Source organism: Hyla sarda, chromosome 8 (genome assembly GCF_029499605.1).
Source record: "Hyla sarda isolate aHylSar1 chromosome 8, aHylSar1.hap1, whole genome shotgun sequence".
NCBI classification, from domain to species: Eukaryota; Metazoa; Chordata; class Amphibia; order Anura; family Hylidae; genus Hyla; species Hyla sarda.
The window spans coordinates 191242248-191269377 of record NC_079196.1 but is presented as its reverse complement, the minus strand read 5'-3'; the positions used below and the strand labels follow the sequence as shown (position 1 = coordinate 191269377).

The 27130-nt window shown below is 42.5% G+C and overlaps 1 protein-coding gene across 1 annotated transcript in view; it reads right to left on the bottom strand.

Moving 5' to 3' along the window:
• Positions 1-65: 65 nt before the first annotated feature.
• SUN1 (Sad1 and UNC84 domain containing 1) overlaps positions 66-27130 on the bottom strand; it is a gene marked incomplete at its 5' end in the record, with an annotated part of 56437 nt that continues 29372 nt past the window's right edge. The window contains 18 exon segments of the mRNA XM_056537056.1: positions 66-931; positions 1909-2001; positions 2808-2975; positions 3559-3674; positions 4930-5014; positions 10984-11229; positions 11307-11448; positions 11549-11589; positions 11677-11751; positions 13642-13875; positions 14011-14153; positions 15999-16057; positions 17179-17272; positions 17627-17725; positions 20426-20536; positions 21510-21593; positions 23647-23769; positions 26113-26322. Of these exon segments, the coding sequence (XP_056393031.1) occupies positions 818-931; positions 1909-2001; positions 2808-2975; positions 3559-3674; positions 4930-5014; positions 10984-11229; positions 11307-11448; positions 11549-11589; positions 11677-11751; positions 13642-13875; positions 14011-14153; positions 15999-16057; positions 17179-17272; positions 17627-17725; positions 20426-20536; positions 21510-21593; positions 23647-23769; positions 26113-26322 (2237 nt within the window). The 3' untranslated portion in view covers positions 66-817.

Here is a 27130-nt window from a genome sequence, read left to right as displayed (position 1 = left end):
TTGTATGATCGTAGGGGTCCTGCCGCTGGCGGCGGGACCCCTGCGATCATACATCTTATGCCCTATCCTTTGGATAGGGGATAAGATGCATAAAGCCGAAATACCCCATAGGTTAGTCAGGACACTAGGAAAGCTGCTTGATACCTACCAGAATACAAATTATGTCAAGCCTGGCGAAAGGACAATTCAATATATTTATTTTTTTCTGAGGGTGGTACAAGTGCTTCCCTCAGTCGAAGTAGATCCTATATCAAAGTTTAATAAAACTAATGACTAAGATGTTGTAGAAACAAGCTTTGGTTACTTCTGCACTGCATTACATTAGCGTCTTAGCGTATTGCTCATCTATTAAGGTGTTCATAAGCCACTCCATACATGAATAACCAAAGACGCTTTGTCTATATGTCTTGGGTTCATCAAGATAAGTAACCTGGACAGAGAGCTCTACTACAACCTTCTGTCTCTGCTATAACACAATATCCAGATCATGTGATCTATAAGATACTCGGGCACCAGTGGTTTCCACACAAAAGCAGATATGGTTTCCCGCTAACTGGCCTTTCAATCCTGAGTGGTTGGCATGCAGCATTTCATTGAGCTTGGAGGGGGGAAAAATAAAAAATAAAATGATTCTGGTATCCATTAAATGGATTCGATGGCAGGATTTGTTTCTTGGTAAATAATTGTTCTTTGTTTTTGGCCTTGTGCATCCTCTTTAGAGCAACTCTCTGACTCTTCTGTTTATATATTCCAGTGTTCCAGGTTTTCAGTATTTACAACATTTAAAGTGTTCATTTTGCGAATAGCTTCATTAGTGTTATTTCACAGGAGTCCCATGAGCGCGGAAGCGATACAGACAAGTATAGTTGGAATGGCCCCAGTTGGACAGGATTCGCAGCTCCACAATTTGGAAAGATTTCCCATTTTCTTCCTGTAGGATTTAAGAGAAATCTTTATAAAACAAATATACATGTTCTATATGCTGGTAACACTTGATGGGTACTTGTGTCTGGCACTTCTCGCATGTCCAAGTGAATGTCAGGAGTTTTGAACCCAGTGCTGAAACCTCAACCGATCCTTAAAACTAATAGGCAGCAGCAGCATTCAGCCGAGCGGAGTTCCCTTTCATTTCATCTTTGGTACCATGAAGCTCTGCACCAACAGTGGCATATGCAGTGTAAGGATTGATCCACCTCGCTAAACCACCAGGGACTATTTAAATCTCCCTTCAGCTTTGATAGCGACAATCTAAAGGGTTAAAAGCCATGGTGATTGGCTATAAGCCCTCAGCTACTGTAATCAGCAGAGGGTCCCATGGTATCACACAGGCTCGAGCCAGAAGCCTGTGTCAAATCTCCTTAAAAGAAATCTGCAGCTATAACCACTTATCCCCTATCCACAAGATAGTGGATAAGTGATCGGGGGGGTCCGACCGCTGGGACCCCCCGCGATCTCCCGAACGGGCCCGACATTGCCGCTCAGAGCGGCTAGTGTGTGTAGCGTCGACCTCAGTGAGGTAGACTGTACACCCCCTGCCCATACAGCTCTATGGGAGAGGCGGGGAGGCACGAACGCTGCATTCTGCCTCTCCCATAGAACTACATGGATGAGGATTGTCCTTCTGCATGGGAGAGCCGCAGGAGATCGCGGGGGGGTCCCAGCGTTCGGACCCCCCGCAATCAAACACTTATCCCCTATCCTGTGGATAAGTTGTTTTTGCTACAGATTTCCTTTAACATTTAAGGGTTAATTTATACAAGAGTCAGTAAACAGTATATTCAGTTATAACATAACACTTTTTTTCAGACCCAAAACTACTGTTAAACATGACAAGCAGATGTGGCACTTATGGGATTGCTGAACTAATACAATTTGTGAAGTCCCAGCTTGGTGTAAGAAATTATTTACCGTGACTTGAAATATTTGCAGAGGTTCGCCCTCTTCATTGTACGAAGACTGGACCAATAAGACACCGTCTTCTTGATATTCATTTTCTAAGCCCTTTAAAAAAATAAAATTAAAAAAAAAGAGACCATGTAATGGTGATCATACAGGGTTGGGACAAAATAACTAAAATCCCCAGTTTCTTTGGTCATATTGAATTCTTTCTGACACCGGCCATCACCAGTAATGCCCCTTTTATTCTTAGTCTCACAGTCTATAGAACAAAAACATTTTATCACTTGTGCTTTTTGTTTTAGCCGAGTAATATGTCAGATTAAAGTGAAGTAATTTCACACCTGGTACGGGCGACTGTGACCAAAATTGCAAAGTTGATGGATGTATCAAGGGCAACGGTTTTCTTCATCACAACTCAGTAAGCAAAAGACATTTGCAGACAGAAGTAGATGTGATTAAAAGTCAAAGCTTGATGTGAGTGACTGAAGAGCACTTGTAGCCATAAAACTATTGCCCTTTGAATTCACTGCAGCATTCAATGCAAGTTAGGCCTCTTTCACACTACCGTTGTGACACGAGGGAAAATAGCGGGAGAAAAAATAAAATAAAAATACAGCTTGCTCAGTCTTTCTACAGCAGAGTATGACGGCTGTTCATGACAGGGCGCAACGGCAGTGAGAAAGAAGCCTTAAAGGGCATTCTGCAGTAACTTGAGGGGCGGTATCTTTGTGCAGTTTTGACTTTTGACCACAGCTACTTCTGTCTGCAAATGTTTTGTCGGCATTTGCATATGGAGATGTGATGAGGACCTCAACACACCTATCAAGTAGGGTCACAGGCCCCAACTACCAGGTGTGCACCAACAATGATTCCCAATGGCGCATTACCAATGATGATCCATTACTTACATATATAGCAAAATCCTTTGGTGCACTTGTGATGTTACCAGTTGGGGATAAGGACTTTGGGATGTGCTCCAATGAGAAAGCAGATGGAAAAATTGCCATAGACAGCCGCACCACTAAGTATCCTTGAGCTCCTTTAAAGGCCCAGCAGTTACCTGGGTACATATCAGGCTGAAACAGGAACAAACAAGTCACTACTAGTAAATGGTCTCCTGACTGTCATCATCTTAGTATTTTACAGCATATATACTCCAGTCCATAGCGAGTAATAAACATTTAAATAATGACAGCTACCAGGATATCAGTTACAAAAAGGGGTTAAATATGATTAACAAAAGCCACTATTGTCAGAGTGATGTGCTTTGTATATACAGTAAGTAAAAGAGTCCCAGCTGCAATATCAGACTAGGAGAACAACCCAATATGCTTTAATACAGCTGTGATGAAGCTGCTGGAATAACGTTGGGTCAAAATGGGACAGTTTCAGAAAAATACGATAAACAGCCCTTTGTTCTAGACATCAATGAGGCTTTAGCAGTACGTCTGCCAAGGATCGGATCGAAATGGTTGATTATGGTAGGAAGCCCTTTATAAAAGTTTAAGAAATACACGGTCAATCACAAAAGAGCTAAAAAAAAAAAAAAAAAAGAAAACAAGCATAACAATCTAAAAGTTAATTAACATGAAGTAAAACTTTATCCAGTTTTAAGGTTGCAATTTTCAAGTAAATATGAAGTCAGAAAGATGAACTCACCTGAATTACCACCCGGGGAGACTGTGATAGATACCACAATGGAATGCCAAACAAGCTTACAAGTGCCGTCTTTGTCTCGTAGGTTTCAGAGCATCGAGTGCCCAAAATACTTCCACCTAGACCAAGCACAGGATCAGTATTAGTGGTATAGAGGGCTTATAACAAGTGATTAGACATTAATCATACAGATTAATACTACCTAGGCCAGTGTTTCCCAACCAGGGTGCCTCCAGCTGTGGCCAAAGTACAACTCCCAGCCTGCCCGGACAGCCTTTGGCTGTCCGGGCAGGCTGGGAGTTGTACTTTGGCCACAGCTGGAGGCACCCTGGTTGGGAAACACTGGCCTAGGCAGTGAATTTAGTAAGAATTTTTTATGGCACCTGCACGGCTGGGATTTCTGGTCCCTTTACCTCAGATTGTGTGTAAGTGGGAGGTGTTATCATCTGGGAATCGGCCACACGTCATTCTAGCTGGGCGGTGCTGCCGCCCGGCTCATGAATATTCATGAACTTATCCTCCTAGTCTAATTCTTCTTTCTCGGTCTGTTTGTGAATAAATACACCCTCCGTCCCTCCCACCCCCGGCTTTTCACTTATGCAGCCCGTCTTCTTACTTGTATAGGGCCGCAGCTTGAGTGAAGCCGGGGGGAGAACGCCGCTTCCGGGTGTACGGAACGCGGCGCATGCGCGGCCCTCCACACCAGACCGAGAAAGAAGAATTAGACCAGGAGGATAAGTTCATGAATATTCATGAGCCGGGCGGCAGCTCCGCCCAGCTAGAATGACGTGTGGCCGAGTCCCAGATGATAACACCTCCCACTGAGTCCCAAGCCAGGGAATAACAGAAAACTAAAAATATAGATATCTTAAGAAGCGCTGAACCATTTTTAACCAGGTAAGAAGCGTTTTAATCAGGATCACCCGCACTACAAGCCTGTGTAACCGGTTTAGTGCGGGTGATTCTGATGACAGATTTCCTTTAATGTCCTTTTCTGCAGACGTATGCACTTTCTGTAAGCCAGGTTGGACCTGGAATACATATGGGACTTTTAAATGGAGATGCGAAAATTTTTCCTCATAAATAGCGACTATCGCATTTGATAAATACATGACCACTGCAAAGTAAAAAAAAAATTACTACTACGTGAGCAGATTTCAGAAATGTGTTTTGGAATAAGCAAAACGAAAACTACTACAGAGCTTGATAAAACTCCTTCCATGTCTTTCATTCGGGTGGAAAGTTTCCAGCAGTTTTTTATCATCATCTCTGTGGCCTTTTTTCCTCAGTCTGTAAACTTCCTGAATTTCATTTTGTATAAACAAAATGCAACAGAAATGTCCTTAACACTAAACAAAACCAAAGTGAGTTTACCTCCAGACTCCAAAGCAAAGTCCACCAAGCCCGTGCGGTCCTGCGAGTACAGCTTCAATGCATTGTTCACAATAACACGAGCTTCCTGTTAATAGAAATCGTGCTACAATATAATCTCCATGTTTGTGGAAAGACATCTGTAAAGCCATGTTTATCAGTCTCTGGATCAGTGTTTCCCAACCAGTGCGCCTTTAGCTGTAGCAAAACTACAACTCCCAGCATGCCCGGACAGCCTCCGGCTGTCCGGGCACGCTGGGATTTGTAGTTTTGCCACAGCTGGAGGCACACTGGCTGGGAAACACTGCTCTGGATCATGTCCCTCCCCTCAACCCCTATCAGAGGAATGAGCATATGAAGACAGGCACATGGAAGTTACTCAACTACTTGTCTGAGGGTAAAGGTCCAGACAATCGTATCAAAATAATGATGATATCTGGCTGACCTGTCAGCAAGACCAGTCTTTGGGGTTTGTGACCTGTGCAATAGCACAAGGTACATCATCCCAGCAAGCAAAAGATGGGAGCGGAACTGAGACTGACAGACATATCGCATTGTAATGTCATGTCCTAGACACCACCGCGCTCAGAAAGACCCAGAAGCTAGGAGTAGTGAATGAAAACCAACCTCCTCTGTCCCCGGCCTCCAGGCTCCAAGGCCATTATTTATACATGATAGACTATAATTCATATGTGGCACAGTGGGGTGTAATGTGTGTGGGGGAGGCATATTATACTGTGTGACAGTGGGAGCATAAAGGGGTCCAGCATATAGGGGGGGGCATTTATCAACGGCTTTAGTAAAAATTTTTCCCTTCTAATTTTGTCTCTAAATTGTCGCAGTTGCACCTGCACGATTTTCCGTGCGACTTTTTGTTCTGACAGCGAGAAAAGCAAATTTTTTCCCCCGCATTTTTATTTTTTTTTTGTAGAAAAACGATTTTGACTTGCAGTGGGCAGAAATTTATGAAGTGCGACAGTCGCCAAAAAGTCGCAGGGCATGAAAAAACATACTAAATTTACTCCAGCTCAGACATGGAGCAGAAAAAGCCTCTACCAAAGTAAAAAATAAAATAAAAATTGCTTAAGTGAAAGAAATGTATCAACAGGCTGAAACCAGTTGATAAATACGTCGCACATAAGCAAAAAAAATTGTAAGAAAAAAATAACTAAAAAAAAGGAATACATAAGCAAACATTGATAAATATCCCCCATAGTCTGTAAGTAAGTCAATGTTTATACTATGTGGGGAGGTCACAAGAGGGAATTATACTGTACGGAAGCACTTGGGGGCATAAGTGGCAATAAAAAGCCGGTAATTGTGTTTCCCCAGCCATGACAGCACCAACAGAGAGGGACTCCGCCCCTAAGAACAGGAGAGGATATAAGGCAGGTCCCTCCTCCCCAGCCTCCAGTGAACCCATACCAATGTAGAAAAAACCCTAAAATAATTCTTCCGAAACATAGGGTGGGAATGCCCGGTGCCGTCATGGCTCGTGGAAACACAATTACGGTGAGTAATTACTGGCTTTCCCTTACGCCATGACAGCACCAACTGAGAGAAAAACCAAAAAACCAAAGATGACACCTAGAGTGCGACTACGGCCTTGAGGACTTTCTGGCCAAAAGAAACAGCAGGGGAAGAATTGCCCACAACCACCTTGTAGAGCTTGAAAAAGGTAAGTGGAGATGACCAGGTGGCCGCTGTGCAAATCTGGTCTATGGAAGCTCCTCTTCTATCGGCCCAAGAGGAGGCCACTGATCTAGTGGAATGAGCCCTAAGGCATGAGGGTGGGAAAACTCCAGAAGCTACATAAGCTAGAGATAAAGACAAGGTCTAGGGAGCTCCACAGACCACGTCTGGCCTCCTAACGGACACTAGCTAAAACTGGTCGTCTTACTGCAGGTGGGCGGGTATATCCTGCCAGGGAGGAGCCGACTTTTTTTCCTAGTGTCAGCGCATATACCCATCAGATAGGTGTCCCCGAATGAAGAGCGACCAAGAAATAGCTTGTTTAATCCACCTAGCGATACCAGAAAACTGAATAAAGATAAGGACTTTCTAAAGGACCTAGTTCTCTCTAGATATTCTAAAATGCACCTCCTCAAATCTAGATTATGGAAAAGTTTCTATTTTTCATTAGAAGGGTCAGAACAGAAGGACAGCAAAACAATATTCTGTGACACGTGGAATTTGGACTCTTGGTAGGTAGGATCAGGGTAAAAAAATGATTCTGTCATCTAGTATTTTAGTATAGGGTTCTACACTAGAAAGGGTCAACAGGTCACCAACTCTGTTGGCGGATGTTATTGCTACCAGCAAAGCAGATTTTAGCACTAGATTTTTGAGAGGTACATTATCTAAGGACTCAAAAGGATTGGACATAAGGCAGTTAACACTAGGGAGAGATCCCAAGACGGTGGCCTAAAAAAAATCCCAGATGGTAAGTTTAACTACCTGTCTGTCTGGCTTACTGGCATAGAGTCCATACAGCACACACTGGGTCATTCCTTCGGACACCTTGCACTAGCAGTAGGGTACCGGAAGTCCAGCCGCGGATACGGCAGCACTGAGCTGAATGACAGGCGTAGAGGAAACCATGCTTACTATTGTTGCCCCTCAATGTATCAAGTCCAATCCATGTCCCCGAAGGGTCACTTCTGTGGAACCCTCACACTAGAGGTGGGGATCTGGAACTCCAGCTGCAGCAGACGTGAGTGGAGAAGAAAATCATGCAGACAGTCTGGTTTACTGGTATATGGACCATTGCACACGCAGGGTCATTCCTCCAGAGACCCCCCTAGTTATGGGGTACGGGGGGAAAAAGGAGCCGTAGGCACAGCTACATAACACGGGTGACAGGCGGTGGAGGAAACCACTGCAGATAGGTTTCTTACTGCCCTCCTGGGAATGAAAGGCCACGTGGTGGACTTTGGCACAGGGTAGGGAAGTAGGCCCAGGCATGGAGGAGGGGGACACCTCAGAGGGGCCCCTTAGTTTCCTCTAGAATTGCAATGGCACCAATTGAGGCACCCCTAGGGAGGGACTGGAATAGACAGAGGACAAGGCAAACATGACCTGGCAACAGTCAGCAGGGGAAACAGACATAACCGTGTTATTTAAGGGAATATGCATCCTCAATAATGACCCGCCAGAACAGGTCACAAGTCCTGTCTAAAGGGATGATATGGAGACTGCAGGGATGCAGGCTAGAAAGTTGCCACCAGAGGGAGCTCATTGGTAAGCATAAAACTAAGAGCTGAGATTCAGTAAAGTTCAGTTCAGTAAAAGCGACTGCTTCCCCATGACTGATGCGCCCACTGCAGGAGAGTCTGCGGGCGCTGAAACAAGGCAGTCCCTGCTCAGCTGAACTCCAGAGTCCCACGCAGAGCCTGGGAAGAAGGCTACATACCGCCATTATGGCTCCTACCGGCAAAAAGTGCCAGAGGAGTACAGAACAGCCAGGGCGGAGAGGAAGGGGAGAATGTCTGCGGCCTCTAAATCAGGCAGCTGACCTGAACAGAAGTGGCTGCCGTAACTTTTGTGCTCTAGACAGTCTACGGGCAGGAGAAGAATATAATAGATATATCCTGACTCACCGATATCGGGACCTTAGCCCCAGAAATTGTCCCATTGCGGACCGAGTCCACAGAGTAGCAGAGGTAAGAGACACCCAGGGAGATAATTAACCCCTTAAGTCTCGCCATTGTGCTGCCAGAGGTTCAGCAAGTGAATCACCGCACAAAAGATGGCACATACCTACCTAGCACTTGGCTATACTAACCTCCTGATGTCTTCAGCCAGCTAAAGGCTGCGCTGCATCGCGCAGGCACTCTTTGATGGTACTGAGGATCCAGCTGCTGTTTGATATTTTCTCCCATTCCGGAAAGAAATTCCACAGTCTGCCTTCTACCTGCCCCGAAACATCGTGTGTTAGGTTTTTTTGGGGTTACCTGGGGAATGGTTAAACATGTAGGAAAACGCCAATTAGAGGACTCTACTCCCCTTTATCTTGTTTCTGGCCCCTAGACTTCTTATTGTGACGGAAGGACTTATTAGGCCTATAGGTCTGGGAGTAAGGGAAAGCTTTCTTTCTATCACCCGCTTTCTCTAATATATCTGATAATACAGAAGTGAACAAAAATTTACCTACACAGGGAATTGTACAAAGCTTTTTCTTTCAACCTATTTCACTAGACCAATTTTTTTTGCCAAAGTGCCCTACGGGCATAATTGGCTAAAGCTGCTGACCTTGCAGATAACCTGAGGGCATCAGAGGAGGCATGTGAAAGGAAAGCCGCAGACTTCCTAATTAAAGGAATAGAAGCAAGAAGCTGGTCATGAGGTACATTATTTCTAATATTTGCTGCCAAATGATCTATCCAGAGAATCATTGATCTGGACACACATGTTGCTGCGACATTTGGCTTGAACGCTGCTGTAGAAGCTTCCCAGGATTAAAAAAAATAAAATAAAAAAAAAAAATTCATATTTTTTTGTCCATCGGGTCTTTAAGAGAACAGATCTTCAAAAGGAAGTGCACCCTTTGACACTTTCGCAATAGCTGCATCCATTTTAGGATTAACCCCCCCCCCCCCCCCCCCAAATTATCCGTGTCCATACTATCAAACGGATACTTTCTCTTTAGAAAGGAACCCTTTCCTATCCGGATTCTCCCACTATCTCTTAATGAGTGCAGGAATGCTTCTGTGTACTTTTTATATTCAAGCCCCTCAAACATAATATCCTGTATGGTTTTAGGCTGTTTTTCTTCAGTAATATTCATGGCTAATTTGACATGTTTGATCAAATTGTCAGTCTCTTCAGCAGAAAATAAAAGGTTTTCCTGAGGCATCATTCCCAGAAGAAAAGTTTCCGTCAGATTAAGAGGAAGGTTCAATGACACCCTATTCCTTGGAACCTACATTTACCCCTTGAGACGGAACAGAATCACCAGACATAGATACAGGCAGATATACCGGGGCTGTGACCGGACCTGGTTGTGCAATTTTGAGAGCCTCACTGATGTCCTGCATGGACGTCAGAAAAGAGGATCTCTCTGCTGCCATTGTGATAGCTATACAGGCTTGACAAATACACTTCTCATAGTCAGGAGGCATCTTTCCTTACACTGCTTATAGACTTTTTTTTTTTAGGCATATCTCCCTTAAAAAAAAAAAAAAAAAAAACAAAGAGAAACCAGACTAAAATTAGAAACCCCAAAATGGAAACACTCGTTCAAGTATCTTGGAACTGTTTGCAGGTACCGTGGACTGAATCTTTGCTGAGACCTCAGCTGAGTCCCACTTGGGGTCCTTCTCGGAGCTCACGACCTTCAGGAACCGCTGCACACACTGGGGGACAAGCTGAATGACTCCTACTTGTGGAGGACGATGCCGGTACAGAGGGCCGCCTAAATACTAAGAGTGCCCTCCGCACCTGATTCCAGCATCTCCCTTCACCTCCTCTGCGCCAGACATCACTTTCAGGCTTCTTACTGCAGAAGCCAGGCCTCCTGGCTTGTGCAAGACGTCACTTCCAGCATCCCACATCTCATCTGGCCGCCTCCTGAAATGGCCGTAGCAAACGGCAGATGGACGCCGCAAATAGGAGGAGTTACCAGAACATGCTCTTTTATCCTCTAAGTTTCCTGCCCTTAGGGGCGGAGTCCCTCTCTCAGTTGGTGCTGTCATGGTGAAAGGGAAAGTGGTGTAGGTGCACTACAGAAGGCAATATACTCTGAAAGGTACTTAGGGGCATTTCATTGTGTTGGGACGCAAAGGACAAAATATTGTGCCCTTTAAAAGGGGTTGTATGTGCAACAGTTCCCTGATTGAGATTTTTACAGCACTGCAGGGGACCGGAGGTCTTTTAAACAGCATTTTGTGAGGAGGATATGACTGTATTCCATGCACAAGCAAGACCAGAATGCCTTTGTTGTATTGCTCAGATTTATTATTTTTTTTAAATGATTGGGGAGAAGCACCAAAAGAAAATTCCACAGTGCCATTTACCCCAAGGATGGCCCTGTGTCAGAATATGGTCATGGCTTCTTACCTGCTCAGTGATTCCAGTTATCCCGCCTCTTACTGTCTCTTCCATCATTTGTGATGTTGGCACCTTCCCAGTAATAGAGACCTGATGGGAAATGTTCCTTAACAGATGAAGCTCAAGTTCCTTTAGTTTGGCATTAAAGTCTACATTAGTGACATAGTTGGCAGAAAGCCACCGCAATAAGCCTTCTGGCAAGTTTGCTTCATTCCCGAACATCATCTGGATGGATTCTCGAACCCTGGCATCAACCTAATGAACAATAAAGATGTCAAACAGTATACAATGCCCCCATGGCAAACCTCATCCAAAAAAAGAGTAGTTAGTACCTTCTGAAGTATGCAGTCTGGTAAGTCACAGCTGGACTTCACACTTTGTTTTGTGAAAAATTCTGCCTTGTAGGCTTCAAACTCTTTCTCCAGGATTTCAATCCTTTTCCTTAAATGACTCTGATCTTGAATGTGAACATCACTGCACAAATAAAAAAGGACACAGGTTGGCACAATCCTATGTTTTGATCTATGGCTTACAAACTCAGTCAAGCAAATAGATATAAGGACCGACTTCTTACCTTGTGTTAGACAGAGTGTGTCTCCTATCTTCCTCTATGGCCTAAATAAAAAATAAAATGAAAATACATATGTAGTCAAATAAATTCCATTATTTAGCAGGGATCTAAAAGCTTCCAGGCATACATACCTCTGATAGTTTACTCAGCAGGGCTTCCAAGTGTAGTATTCGAGCTTCGTGGCTGGTAATGGTAGAGTGGTCTTCCTAAGATGGCAAAGAACAAGTTATTACTGAAGAAAAAACTAAGTTCTCAAATTTTACAAAAAATAAAATAAAAAAAAATGATCGCAGATAACATGTAGATTGGAGAGCAAGTAGTAAATGTTGCAGACTGATAGGATGGGAAGCCACACATGATGACGAATGTACATACAGTCATGGCTGTAAATGTTGGCACCCCTGAAATTTTTCAAGAAAATTAAGTATTTCTCACAGAAAAGGATTGCAGTAACATGTTTTGTTATACACACGTTTATTGTGTATTGGAACTAATACATGTTTGTACTGGAACTAAATCTAAAGAGGTAGGAAAAAAACCAAATTGGACATAATGTCACCAAACTCCAAAAATGGGATGCACAAAATTGTCACCCTTAACTTAATATCAATGAGCTTCTTACACCTCTCAGCCGGCATGTTGGACCACTCTTCCTTTGCAAACTGCTCCAGGTCTCTTATTGGAAGGCGCCTTTTCCCAACAGCAATTATAAGATCTCTCCACATGTGTTCAATGGGATTTAGATCTGGACTCATTGCTGCCACTTCAGAACTCTCCAGCGCTTTGTTACCATCCATTTCTGGAGGCTTTTTGACATTTGTTTGGGGTCATTGTCCTGCTGGAAGACCCAAGAGCTCTGATGCAAACCCAGCTTTCTGACACTGGGCTGTACAGTACGACCCAAATTCCGTTGGTAATCCTCAGATTTCATGATGCCTTGCACACATTCAAGGCACCCAGTGCCAGAGGCAGCAAAACAACCCCAAAACATCAATGAACCTCCACCATATTTCACTGTAGGTACGGTGTTCTTTTCTTTGTAGGCCTCATTCCGTTTTCTGTAAACAGTAGAATGATGTGCTTTACCAAAAATCTCTATCTTGGTCTCATCTGTCCAAAAAACGTTTTCCCAGAGATATTTTGGCTTACTCAAGTTCATTTTGGCAAAATGTAGTCTTCATTTTTTTATGTCTCTGTGTCAGCAGTGGGGTCCTCCTGGGTCTCCTGCCATAGCGTTTCATTTCATTTAAATGTCGACGGATAGTTCGTGCTGACACTGATGCTCCCTGAGCCTGCAGGACAGCTTGAATATCTTTGGAAATTGTTTGGGGCTGCTTATCCACCATCCGGACTATCATGTGTTGACACCTTTCATCAATCTTTCTCTTCTGTCCACACCCAGGGAGATTATCTACAGTGCCATGGGTTGCAAACTTCTTGATAATGTTGCGCACTGTGGACAAAGGCAAATCTAGATCTCTGGAGATGGACTTGTAACCTTGAGATTCTTGATATTTTTGCACAATTCTGGTTCTCAAGTCCTCAGACAGTTCTTTTCTCTTTCTGTTGTTCATGCTTCGTGTGGTGCACACACAGACACAAAAAGGAGAGAAGTTCACTTAGTCTTTGCATTATCTTTCAGGTGTGATTTTTATATTGCCCACACCTGTTACTCGCCCCAGGTGAGTTTAAAGGAGCATCACATGCTTGAAACAATCTTATTTTTCCACAATTTTGAAAGGGTGTCAATAATTTTGTCCAGTCCATTTTTGGAGTTTGGTGTGACATTTCCAATTTGCTTTTTTTACCCCTTTTTTCGTTTAGTTCCAATACACACAAAGGGAATAAACATGTGTATAGCAAAACATGTGTTACTGCAATCCTTTTCTGTGAGAAACACTTCATTTTCTTGAAAAATATCAGGAGTGCCATCATTTACAGCCATGACTATGTACAGCAACAATCCCCGACACCTCGGCTTGGTGACCACAATGTTTAGCAACGTAGCAAACATGACTTAGAGTACCCTTTTTATTTACAGCTCTGTTCTCAATATCAAGATAAACACCATGAAAATAAATGAGGAGAGTACTCACTGCGGTTATGTCCTGTACATCTGTCTTCATTTTGCCAAGATGCTCACTGAGGAGACCCGAAATTAAAGCAGACATGTGCCCCTGGTCATTCATCTGACCCATCTGTTTCTGAATATCCACAATAAGAAGCTTCAGCTTCTTGTAGTCTTCAAAGTGATAATTCTGGCTGTCAGCCATTGACCCAAACTTCTTCTCAAGCTCTCTCATTCTGATATCAAAATGAAGCCCATAACCCTGAGACAAGGACAAATTATTAGATCAAAAACGCTACACAAGCGCCATCCCTGTGAACACTGCATCTTTATACAGGCAACTGTAATAAAAGCCATGAATTACCCATCTATGCTGTCAGTGCAGATGAACTATTACCTTCTCATCAGTGCTGGGTATATGACGATCAGGTTCTGGCTTCAGGCTGGGAATAGGATCTTCTGTTTTTGTCGTGTATATACTAGATCCTCTGAATAACGGTAGCATAGCAAATAAAGTATCAAAGCCCCACAACCAGAGACCTAAAAAAGAAGGCACGAAAAGATTGTATTAGTTAAATCAAGAAAACAGAGAACCACTCCCAAATACACATAATGAACTAATACTAGAAGAATAACTATTAAAAGTATGAAATATTCAGATAAGGGGCTAACCCATTCTGTCCCTTTAAATTTGGGCATCACTTGCATTCCTCGAAAAAACTGATTCCCTCTCACAAAGCGGCAAATAAAGTAGAAATTAAAGGGTACCTCTCAAATAAACTTTTGATATATTTTTAGATTAATGAATGTTGAATAACTTTCCAATAGCATGTTAATGAAAAATATGCTTCTTTCTATTGTATTTTTCCCGATCAGTCCTGTCAGCAAGCATTTCTGACTCATGCTGGAGTCCTAAACACTCAGAGCTGCCAGCCTGCTTTGTTCACAGCCAAACAGGCTGTGAACAAAGCAGGCTGGCAGCTCTGAGTGTTCTCCTTTGTGAACAAAGCAGACTGGCAGCTCGTAGTGTTTAGGACTCCAGCATGAGTCTGAAATGCTTGCTGCCAGGACTGGTAGGGAGACCCCTAGTGGTCATTTCTTCAAAGTGGAAAATTAAATAGAAAGAAGCATATTTTTTAATAACATGCAATTGTAAAGTCATTGTAAAGTTTTTTTGATGAGAGGTACCCTTTAATGTGAAACACATAGAAGTGGTAGCCAAGAGCGTACAACCCACAGGTGCTGTCCATGTGGCCAAGAAAATCTAAGTATACACTACATATGGTCATCTATGTACAGTGATCCCTCAACTTACAATGGCCTCAACATACAATAGTTTCAACATACAATGGTCTTTTCTGGACCATTTTTACTTGAAACCAGACTCAACATGGCTGGAAGAACTGACCTATCAGAATGGGCATTTTACTGGTAAAACCCCTGTATTACTAAAGCGTATGCACCAAATTTCTGTCTGGTAGCGCCCCCTACAGTACAGGGAGGTATTACATGTTCTGTACTACTCTTAAGCTATGCCACAGTTAGCTGCTCATTTGGATACCAGGTAAGGGTGGCTCCATATTTTTATGATATTGCGTCTACTGTACAGGACCCTGAAAAAGCTCCTGTCCTCTATATAGACAGTGATTACAGCTCCCAGCAGATCTTTCTTACTTTTATATGGAAGGACTTGCTTTATCTATTATTCATCTACTTATTTTTGTTTACTCCTCACTTTTTCCTATTTTGGGATTACATTTTGGAGGCTTCAGAACAAATTACCAGGTTTCCATAGAGTTCTAGTCTCAACATACAATGGTTTCAACATACAATGGTCGTCCTGGAACCAATGAATATTGTAACTTGAGGGACCACTGTATACTCTATAGCAGTGTTACCCAAACAAGGGTGCCTCCAGCTGTTGCAAAACTACAACTCCCAGCATGCAGGGAGTTGTAGTTTTGCAACAGCTGGAGGCCCCTTGGTTGGGAAACTCTGCTCTATAGTCATGGCTTGAGGTATATAATGTGAGCCATAATGCTGTGACAAATCTGTTATATGATGGGTACAAAATAGTCGCCCTTCTGGCTTCAGGTTTAATCTGAGTCGTATTGGTGGTCTGTTGTATCCGTCTTGGTTGCAGACAAAAACTTCCTCCAGGACCGACCCTCAAATTGCATGCATTCACAAGGCGTTCAATAGGGGGCTGTAATCCTACAAGGAATCATTAAAGGGCACTACAACCGTGTAAACAGGGCATTTATTGGAACTTGCAGATTAAGAACAGCTGTAAATGCACTTGTAATGACTTGTATAACATTATAGAAGAGTTTGAGCACAATATGCTGAATGGTAGCCTGATACATGAGAAATGCCTGCACTTACCCAGGAGTAGCAGTAAGGGGATCAGGAGGAGCAGCGCTCTGGAAAACTTTGGAAGGCATCTAGAAGTAAATTAAAAGACATTTACCACAATGGGAATATTCACAGGATCTACCGTCCTGTGTTTTAGCCATTTTACAAAAGAAAGCCAATAAACCACAATATGTACATATTAAAAGGAATACACTTGGCCAAATTTGTGTTATAGCTAGTGTAGAAACTGAGGGTGTGGAGCACGACACAGGCCCTGCACTAGGTATAACAGTGCGCCAGAACTGCTTGAGTGTTTCTTTAACCCCTTAAGGGCGAAGGGTGTATTGGTATGGCTTTGCACCCTGGTACTTAAGGACTAGGGGGTGTACCTGTACACCCTGGTCCTGTTACCGGTGTTTAAAGCACGCTCACGGACGGAGTGTGCTTCAAACTTGGCGAGTTGAGTGCTTTCAGCAGCCAGGACCCAGGGTTAATGCTGGGCATCACCGATCAGGCCAAGGTTAAACCGCACAGTGGAAGTGTATAAAAAGTGATCAAAAAGTCCCATCAAAACAAAAATGGTACCGATAAAAACTACTGACCACAGTGCAAAAAATGAGCCCTCATATAGCCCCGTATGCCGAAAAATAAAAGTTATAGGGGTCAGAAGATGACAATTTTAAACAAACTAATTTTGGTGCATGTAGTTAGTGTTTTTTTTAAATATTAAAATAAAACCTACATAAATTGGGTATCCTTGTAAATGTATGGACCTACAGAATAGAGATAAGGTGTCATTTTTACCGAAAAGGTGTCTTTTTACTCCACTAAAGTTTTTTTTTTTTGTGTCGCCACAGATTTTCATTACAAAGTACAATTGGTAACGCAAAAAATAAGCCCTCATATGGGTCTGTAGATGGAAAGTTGAAAGTTATGATATTTAGATTGGGAGGAGGAAAAACCAAAGTGCAAAAACGGGGGGGGGGGGGGGGGGGAAGCTAAATAATGGCACATATGTTTTGCAAATTCAGTTTTTATGTTTTGCAATAGGAAAAGCCACGCTGACTTATAATGCTATCTGTTCGGTTACATCGGAGTAGTTTCTGCAGGTTGTGCTACTCTTTCCATCAAACTTAACACACACAAAGGCTCCATGCAGATGTAAACCGAACCGGATATATACAAATATCACATTTAAAAAAATACTGACCTAGTTAGCAAAAATACGTTCAGCAGGGATATCAGGGTAGTAAGTTGGTACCAACCCGTGCCTAGCCACCAAAACATTCCAGATGCTGCCTTGCCTGCAAGGGAGAGATGAAAGATTAGACAGACTGCACACTGTATAAACAAGAGTGATAGCCGAGAGCTCATGCAGATGAATACAATGTGAGAGATGGACACCTCAGCATGCAAGAAGATCTGGAATGGAAAAAAAAATGTGCATCCCAATACCAGGTACAGAGTGGAGAGGACCGACACGCACTTCTACCGAACACCATTTTTATATAGACAAGAAGTGATCAATGTAAGGGGCGTCACACAAGAACAACAAATAGAGGACTAAGCATTTTCAATATATAGAAACCAAAGCTTTACTATAAGAAAGAAAGATGAAATGCAGAGACCTTGCCAATGCGCAAAATCAAAATAATAACCTGGTGATACAATGGCCAACCAAAGAAACGACAACACCTTCCTGGATACAAACCATCCAGCAGCTCCAGCACTGCGCACCGCTTGCATTAAAAAGTAACCTAAAAACACAGGAGAGGAGTCTTCATAAAAGCTTTCATTGAGGTGTTTGCATGCTGCGTACAGGGCTAAAAAGTTTGTTAGCGCTAAGAAGGGTGGACACGGAAGAGCCAAATGGTTAAAAGAAAAGGATTTGCAGAGAGGTAGGATAAGCTGAAACAAGACAATTCTCAAAAAGTGCAGGATCCCTTTAAACCAACCGAATGGATAAAGCAAATTAGTATAAAAAATGGATCCCAGACACCTTAGGACTATTAGGAATCTGTTGTATGGATCCATATAGTGTACATCCATACAGACACTGTGCATATGGCTATATGACCACGTGCATGAAGGCTGAAACTAAAGTTGGATAGTTTTAAAGGGGTACTCAAACCCAAGACAGTCATGGCATATCTACAGGATATGGCATAAGTGTCAGGTACAAGTCCACGCAGGGACTTTCCTGTCTAACTCCGGCTGAATAGCAAAAGCAGTGGACATGCAGTCATCCTGTCATTCATTCTCTGCTGCAATAACAGATGGACATACCCAGTGTTCTTAAAGGGGTACTCATCCCCTATCCTTTGGATAAGGGATAAGATGTCTAGGGACGATGTCTGAGCGTGGGGGTCCCGCAGCTGGGACCTCCGCAATCTCTGCAGCACCCAGCATTTGTTTAAAATGCTGGGTGCCAGCAGTGGGGGTTGCGACGTCACAATGACACCACGCCCCCTCAATTCAAGTCTATGGAAGGGGCATGATGTGACGTCACAAGGGACGTGACATCACTCCCCCCCGCTCCAAGCGATCGCTACAAAATATTCCAAACGATGGGGCAGCGGAGTACCCCTTTAAGGGGTATTCCCTTTGCAGACATTTGTAACATATCCATAGTATATGCTGTAAGTGTTTATGACGAAAAAGCAACTTTCCCCAGATGATGTGGAATTCTTGCTTAGTTGTTAAAGGGGTACTCCAGTGAAAACATTTTTTTTTTTTAAATCAACTGGTGCCAGAAAGTTTAACAGATTTGTAAATTACTTCTATTAAAAAATCTTAATCCTTCCAGTACTTATTAGCTGCTGAACACTACAGTGGAAATTCTTTTCCGTTTGAAACACAGAGCTGTCTGCTGACATCACGAGCACAGTGCTCTCTGCTGACATCTCTGTCCATTTTAGGAACTGTCCAGAGTAGGAGAAAATCCCCATAGCAAACATATGCTGCTCTGGACAGTTCCTAAAATGGACAGAGATGTCAGCAGAGAGCTCTGTGTTTAAAAAAGAAAAGAATTTCCGCTGTAGTATTCAGCAGCTAAAAAGTACTGGAAGGATTAAGATTTTTTAATAGAAGTAATTTAGAAATATGTTTAACTTTCTGGCACCAGTTTATTTTAAAAAAATATAAAAAAAATAAAAAAAAAAAAAAGTTTTTCACCCGAGTAACCCTTTAAACTTCCACAGACGTCTAGAGACGCCACGTAAAATATGTAAACTATGAGATGCCCTTGATAACTGGAACACACAAATCTAAAAGCAGCTCTTCTGGTAACATAAGGGAATGTCTCCCAAACATATCCCAAAATGTAGTTACAAATGAGCATCTGCTTCATTTCACTGATACGTGACCTAACGTCTATATCCAGCACGATGCAGCTCTTCCCCGCACTGCTGCTGAGATCTAGAGAATACGTTCCCTTAAGATTTGACAATTCTATTTGTTTCCGGGAATGATGGCTGCATATTGGGGCATCTGAGTAGGAAGGACAGACCGTGTTGGGGCAGGTTGGCTGGCTGGAGGCAGAGATGCCTGGTCTAACACATTCCAAGAATAATCCCACACAACAGGCATGTGGCAGCATGTAAGGGGCAACAGGTCACGCACCTTACAATTATCTCACATTCATACAAGACACATAGACCAACATACTAATAAGTAGATATACTATGATGGTAAAGACAAATGAGAGCTTCAGAGAACCCCCGCTGCCGCCACTATAAAGGTGAGCACAACTAAAGGGAGCAGACATACTGCCACCTGGGGATGTCTGAGAGGTGATTAAAGGGGTACTCTTTTTATTTTTTTTATTTTTAGATCAACTGGTGCCAGAAAGTTAAACAGATTTGTAAAATTACTTCTATTAAAAAATCTTAACCCTTTCAATACTTTTAAGCAGCTGTATGCTACAGGGGAAATTCTTTTCTTTTTTTTAATTTCTTTTTTGTCGTCTTGTCCACAGTGCTCTCTGCTGACACTTCCGTCCGTGTCAGGAACTGTCTAGAGCAGCATAGGTTTGCTATGGCGAGTTTCTCCTGCTCTGGACAGTTCCCGATACGGGCATCAGGTGTCAACGGAGAGCACTGTGAATAAGACAAAAAATAAATTCAAAAAGAAAAGAATTTCCTCTGTAGCATGCAGCTGCTAAAAAGTACTGGAAGGGTAAAGATTCTTTAATAGAAGTCATTTACAAATCTGTTTAACTTTCTGGCATCAGTTGATTTAAAAAAAAAAAAAAAAAAATGTTTCCCCCCAGAGTACCCCTTTAAGGACCGCAAAAAGATTAATACTGGGTGTAGAGAAGGCACATTTTCCACAAAAAGAATGAATGCAAGAGAGAAAGCTACATTTTTATTTGAAGCGTAGAGAGAGTCTAGGTTCACGTGGACAGTGGGTGTTAGTGAGGAGAAAGGCAAACGGAAAATAAAATGTGCAAAATGAACCTGTGTAAGAAAAGATGTGCCACAAGGACCCTGTCACCCTTTTAGCCCGTGAGGATTGCATGTGGACAGTGGTGTGTTTTTCATGTTGTTTCATTCCTTTACAGTCATCACCTGTTGGTTATGACAAGAATTAGTTAATAAAAATGCTGAAATTTGGAGCAGAATTTGTGTGCAGTTTTTGCTCAAATACTTTGCACAATTAAAAAAAAATAAAAATAAAAGACAACTTTGGCTAAAGTGAAATGCAGTGCTTCATTCTTGACATTTCAGTGGACAATATTAACTGGGTCTTTTATAAAAAAAAATATTAAAAAAAGTGCAAATATAAATGTGCAAAGGTTAAAAAAATATATATATAAAAAAAATTCTAATTCACACCACTTCTGCCTTGCCTTAAAAAAAGTGACATCCTACTGCTAGTTCTGAGGAGATTTGCCATTGACAGTGGAGCCCATCATCTCGGCTATCAAGAAATATACTAGGGAAAAGCAGCATGCTAAAATGTTAAAGCGTACCTTTCATCAAAAAAACTTTTGATATATTCTAGATTAATGTATGCAGAATAACTTTCCAATAGCATGTTATTAAAAAAAATATGCTTCCTTCTATTTAATTTTCCACTTTTTAAAAAAAGGACTGGTAGGGAGACCCCTAGTTGTCATTTTTCATAGATTTCAGACTCTTGCAGGAGTCCTAAATCTCAAACTGCAGCCGGAACACAGACAAACTCAGCACTGCTCACTGCCAGGGAGCAGTGCTGAGCTTGTCTGTGTCCCGGCTGCAGTCTGAGATTTAGAACTCCAGCATGAGTCTGAAATCTATAAAAAGCGGACTGGTAGGGAGACCCCTAGTGGTCATTTTTCAAAGTGGAAAATTAAATAGAAAGAAGCATATTTTTTAAGAACATGCTATTGGAAAGTTATTCTGCATACATTAATCTATAATATATCAAAAGTTTTTTTGATGAAAGGTACCCTTTAATGTATCACATTGACTCCAAGTAATGTACCTCCAGTATGTGGGGGGAGGGGTAATAAAAATACCCTTGTGAGGGGTAAGTAACATGCATGAGAATTATACTTACAAAGAGTTTCTCCATTTATATGGAGATGTCCACCGTCCGTTTGATAGTCTTTCACATTCATACTTCCACAGAAATTCGAGTGAGCTGGAACACACACACACACGGGGGAAAAATAAATAAAATGAAAAATAAAAAAGCGTCTAGGTCTGGATTTGCATGACACCTAGGAAACCGGAAACTCGGCTGCACTATGAACAAGATTTGCTTACTGCCTGAACATTGGCCTTCAAAGGGGTTGTGTCCCACAAAGAATAAACATTTCTTAATAGGAAAATTTAGTTCCAGATTGCAAACATTTATTTTTATATACACTTATTATCTTGGTCCCGATTTAAAGGGGCATTCCAGGTTTATACATCTTATCACCTATCCAAAGGATAAGGGATAAGATGATCGGAGTGGTCCCGCCGCGATCTCTGTGCAGCCCCCAGCAATCTGTGCCGGGCGCTGCCTCCAAGACGGGGACGTGACATCACAGCCATGCCCCCTGTCTTTTTAAGGAATTGTCCAGAGAAGGAACAAATCCCCATAGCAAACCTATCCTGCTCTGGACAGTTCCTAAAATGGACAGAGGTGTCAGGAGAGCACTGTGGCCAGACAGAAAGGAAATCAAAAGAGAAAAGAACTTCCTGTGGAGCAAATAGCAGCTGATAAGTACTGGAAGGATTAAGATTTTTAAATAGAAGTAAATTTACAAGTCTGTTTAACTTTTTGGCACCAGTTGATTTATCCTTGGATAGGGGATAAGATGTCTATGGGGTGGAGAACCCCTTTAAGAGGTTTTTCATGTTCCTTCGTAGATAAAACATAATCCTTCTCCAGAGAAAAATTATAGCACTGTGATTTCTCACCACATTAATGATCTTTGCTTGCCGTCAGATGATGAATACATTCACGTTCCCATGCAGAGGCCAAAAAAACTGTTATGACCAAGTCTAGGGCACAGTTATGAGTTTCCAATAATTGTATCTGTATTGTCTGAATCCAGATTTTGCACATTTATATACAAGCTCCCTGGCGATTCTTTCAAAAAGAAAGCATGTTTTCCAAGCAGATTACAACAGAAAAAACAATCCTCCAACAATTAAAACGGCATAAATCAGGCGCTGAGACCAGGTAAAAGGTAAGTGAGGTTTATTACCCACAATGCAACGCATTGTGGGTAATAAACCTCACTTACCTTTTACCTGGTCTCAGCGCCTGATGTATCCCGTTTTAAATTGTTGGAGGAATCTTTTCTTTTGTATACTGTTCACTGGAGTGGCTGCAGAGACCGTGAATTGATCTACGCCATCCAATTGTTGCGGTAGGCGCAGTTCACACTAGTGTTTACACCACTGAGCGCATCTTTCTTTTCCATGCAGATTGTCAAGGATTTACCATGGATACCGACCTGTGCATTACATTCAGTTGTAAATCCACAACAAAAGTTCACTGTAAATTTCACTCCTAAACTGAATGGGGGTAAAATCTGCAGTGGATATATGCACAAGAAATGGAATTGCTGTAAATGAAGTTATACAAATGGGTGGTCAGTATCTGATGTGGAAAATGTCCGCAGAATTTAAATGAGATGTAAAAATCTGCTACGGTATCTCACTGCAGATTTTACCTGCGCAATGTTTTCAGCTGTAATTTTACATGTGCAATGTAGCAGGTCTGGGTGAGACTGTTCAGTTATTGCAAGGTACTGTAGTTCTGTATGATCGGCAAGCAAAGAGGTGTTCATTCACTGACAGGAAGCCTATAGATATTGAAAACGTGACTTCTTATAAAAAAGACAGTTGCAGAATCTTTTTGAGGAAGGATTATGTTATATCCACAGGAAAACTTGAAAACCCATCTAAGAGGAAAATAATAAATAAAATAAGATTATTGCAGAATCACATCAGTTCAGAGCAGGAAAATAAACAAGAGATTTCTATGTCTACACAAGCAGAACTATAGTAAGTGACATGTACACGACTTTAACCTGCAAATAGCTGCACCAGAAACAGACAACTCCAATATAAGAGCACATAAAGCTGACAAGAGCTGCCATATTGTAAAAGAGAATAGAAAAGCCCCCTCTTCCAAAGGCCCTAAGCCAAGTGATTGAGAAGTTAAATTGTGCAAGGGGGTCACCATTGTTTGGTACCTTTCATTTCATAACCAAGCTTCATCGTAACCACGTGAAAGAGATTCACGAACAGTGCAGTCAGGGACGCCATGGCACGTTTGACCAGCACCGTGGTCTTGTGCACGTAATGAGGAAGTTCTCCTACCAAATAAAAATTACAAGTCTGAAACACTACGTGAAACGTAAAGAGTAATTTCTATCACCAACACGTCATTTACAATTCCAGGCACAGGGTGGGACATTAGCGCCCCCCGACTGCTTAAATACTTGTATTCACCATGTAACTGGTCTCTCATTCTGCTCATAAACATAAGGATATTAGGAGTCCCAATAGTAGTTCTATGTAAAGTAACTCCCGGCACTTAAAAGGGGTACTCCGCCGCTCAGCGTCTGGAACAAAAGTGTTCCAAATGCTTAGAGCCGGGAGCTTGTGATGTCCTTGCCCCGCCCCTAATGATGACTTGTCCCACCCCCTCAATGCAAGTCTATGGGAGGGGGCGTGACATCACAAGGGGCGGGACTATGACATCACAAGCTCCCGGTGCCGGCTCTATGCATACGGAACATTTTGTTCCAAACGCTGAGCAGCGGAGTACCCCTTTAAAGGTCATCTCCAAGGCGGCTTTTTTTTTCTCCAACCATTTCACCACATGCAAAATAACATTTTGGCACGTTGTGATATGCCTGAATAAAAAGGAAAAAAAGCCTTCCTGGCGAGAACCCTTGAGTGCCGGGATTTATTTTACATATATCTGCTTGACTACAATACAGACCTGATTACTAATGGACCCAGTTGTAGTTCTGACAATATCTATATTTCATCACCAACTTTTCCCACTTCATTTTGTAGAAGCTTTTTTATATTCTGCATAAATCACTACATATCAGTAGAGCCGCCGTGTACCCCACCCAAGGCCAGGGGGGATATATAATTTTTTTTAATTCAGAACAAGATGCCCCGACATTAGTTCTGCTTGGAACTAAAAGGAGAACTAAAGTCTCCGTGCAAATTATCAGTCTGTACAACATCCAACAAATAGGTACCAACAATTGTAGAATGGGTCACCAGCCATACCAAAGAAAAATTGCATTGTATATTATTTTCAAAAACTATGATGGACATCAACGGGTTTAGTCAGGTTTTCTTTACTATAATTGTCGCTACTACCAAAGTAAAAAAGGAAAAATTACAAAATTGCTTACGTGAAAGAAAATCATCAACAGGCTGAAACCAGTTGATAAATAAGTCGCACATAAGCAAAAAAAAAAAAAAGTAAGGAAAAAATTACTAAAAAAAGGAATACATAAGCAAACATTGATAAATGTCCCTCTATGTTCTCTAAGGGAAGGCTCTGCAGGAAAATTGTACATTTACCTTGGAAAAACCGAGCTTACAGTACAACTAACAAATTCCCAAAAAGCTTACAAAAAACCCTGCCCCGCTCAAAGATGGGTCTATGGTATTCAAATGGAGCTACATAGCTAAAAATTCCTAAAATAATCCAAATATGTAATACAGAGGAAGAACAGGATTTAGATGTTAGAATGCTTTTCATTAAGGCAGTGTTTCCAAACCAATGTGCCTTAAAACGGGTACTCCGCCCCTAGACATCTTATCCCCTATCCAAAGGATAGGGGACAAGATGTCAGATCGCCGGGGGTCCCACTGCTGGGGACCCCCGGGATCGCTAATGGGGCAATGCAGAGGCCGGAGCATAGTTCTGTCATGGCTCCGCCCCTCGTGACATCACGGCCCGCCCCTGAATACAAGTCTAAGGGAGGGGGCGTAGCGGGAGTCACGCCCTCTGCCATAGACTTGCATTAAGGGGACGGGCCGTAATGTCACGAGGGGCGGAGCCATGATGTCACGCTGCTTCGGCCCCTGTATTGCCCGTCATTAGGCACAGAGCGAACTCGCTCTGTGCAGTAATGATAGCACAGTGCCCCAGCAGCACTCCCAGGGGTCCCCAGCAGCGGGACCCCGGCGATCTGACATCTTATCCCCTATCTTTTGGATAGGGGATAAGATGTCTTGGGGCGGAGTACCCCTTTAAGCTGTTGCAAAACTACAACTCCCAGCATGCCCGGACAGCCAAAGGCTGTCCGGGCATGCAGGGAGTTGTAGTTCTGCAACAGCTGGAGGCACACTGGTTGGCAAACACTGCATTAAGGGGGGATGAACTTTGTTGGCACATAAACACCTCGGAAATGCACAGGTTTATGGAAACATTCATTTCTCATTACGGTTTTTAGAAACTCCCAAACTCCCCCCCCCCCCCCCGCTCAGTGGGGAGAGAGAGAGAGAGCACATCCATGGCAGGCAGATCAGAAAAGCTTTGCATGTGGCTTTTGTAATAAATGGGCCAAATGTTTGAATAGTCAAATCTCCGTAGATCCCCCCCCAAAACAAGAAAAAACCCAAATCATTGTAAAAAGGGTTAAATGAGGACAATAGGAGTGATAGCTGAAGATCAGAAATCTTACTTGACTTCTGGCTCCGGTCCCGGGAATACACTGTTGAAGACACGGAGTAGGAGGACATGGCTGGCACGCGAGAAGCAGAGTAGGCAGTGAGGACATTACTCCTCTCCGAGAGCATGCTACAGTCATTACACGTGTAGCCATTTATCAGGGTCGTCTGAGTTTCTGCGGTGAGAACATCTCCATTTGCCGGAATCACTGTAGTGTCCCCAACTGGAAAACAAAAAAATAAAGAGGACTTCATCTTTGATCAGTGATTAACAAAGCCTTTGGGCCATTTCAACTCTGGCTTCTGGGTTAAAATAGACATTAGAAAAAGGTAGCACAATGTTGTCAATGGTGTAGACTCAAGAAGAATTAATTAGGGAAACAAAAAGATATTCACAGACAAAGTGTGCACTGCTAACATAGGAAGAAAGGCAAATTGGTGATAAAATCAGATATTTTCACTCAAATTATGGAGATAAAAGGGAAAACGTAAGGGCAGAATGTTGAAGATTTATTGGTTAGAGAGACAGGAGTTCGCAGGAAAAAAGAACCGAGTAAACACAGAAGAGTTGGGGAAAAAAAAAAAGTATGTCTGTAAAAAGTAAAATAAGGATTATGTCTGCACAGTATAAAAGGTTGGTTAAAAGGAAGAGGCAGATTTGGAGCATGAATGGTGGAGGTGTGATTAAGTTAAAAGGGGTACTCCGCTGCTCAGCGTACGGAACAAACTGTTCCGAATGCTGGAGCCGGCAGCTTGTGACATCATAGCCCACCCCGTCATGACGTCACACCCCGCCCCCTCAATGCAAGTCTACGGGAGGGGGCGTGAAGGCTGTCCCATAGACTTGCATTAAGGGGGCGGGGTGTGATGTCATGAGGGGGCGGGGCTATGAAGTCACAAGCTGCTGGCTCCAGTGTTCGGAATATGAATGCACAATCCTAGGGAATATAAGTGAATAAGTAAGTGACCTGATTAAATAAGGAGTTATATACAATTTTTTTTATTGCAAGAGGATGGTTAGTGAAGTAAGGG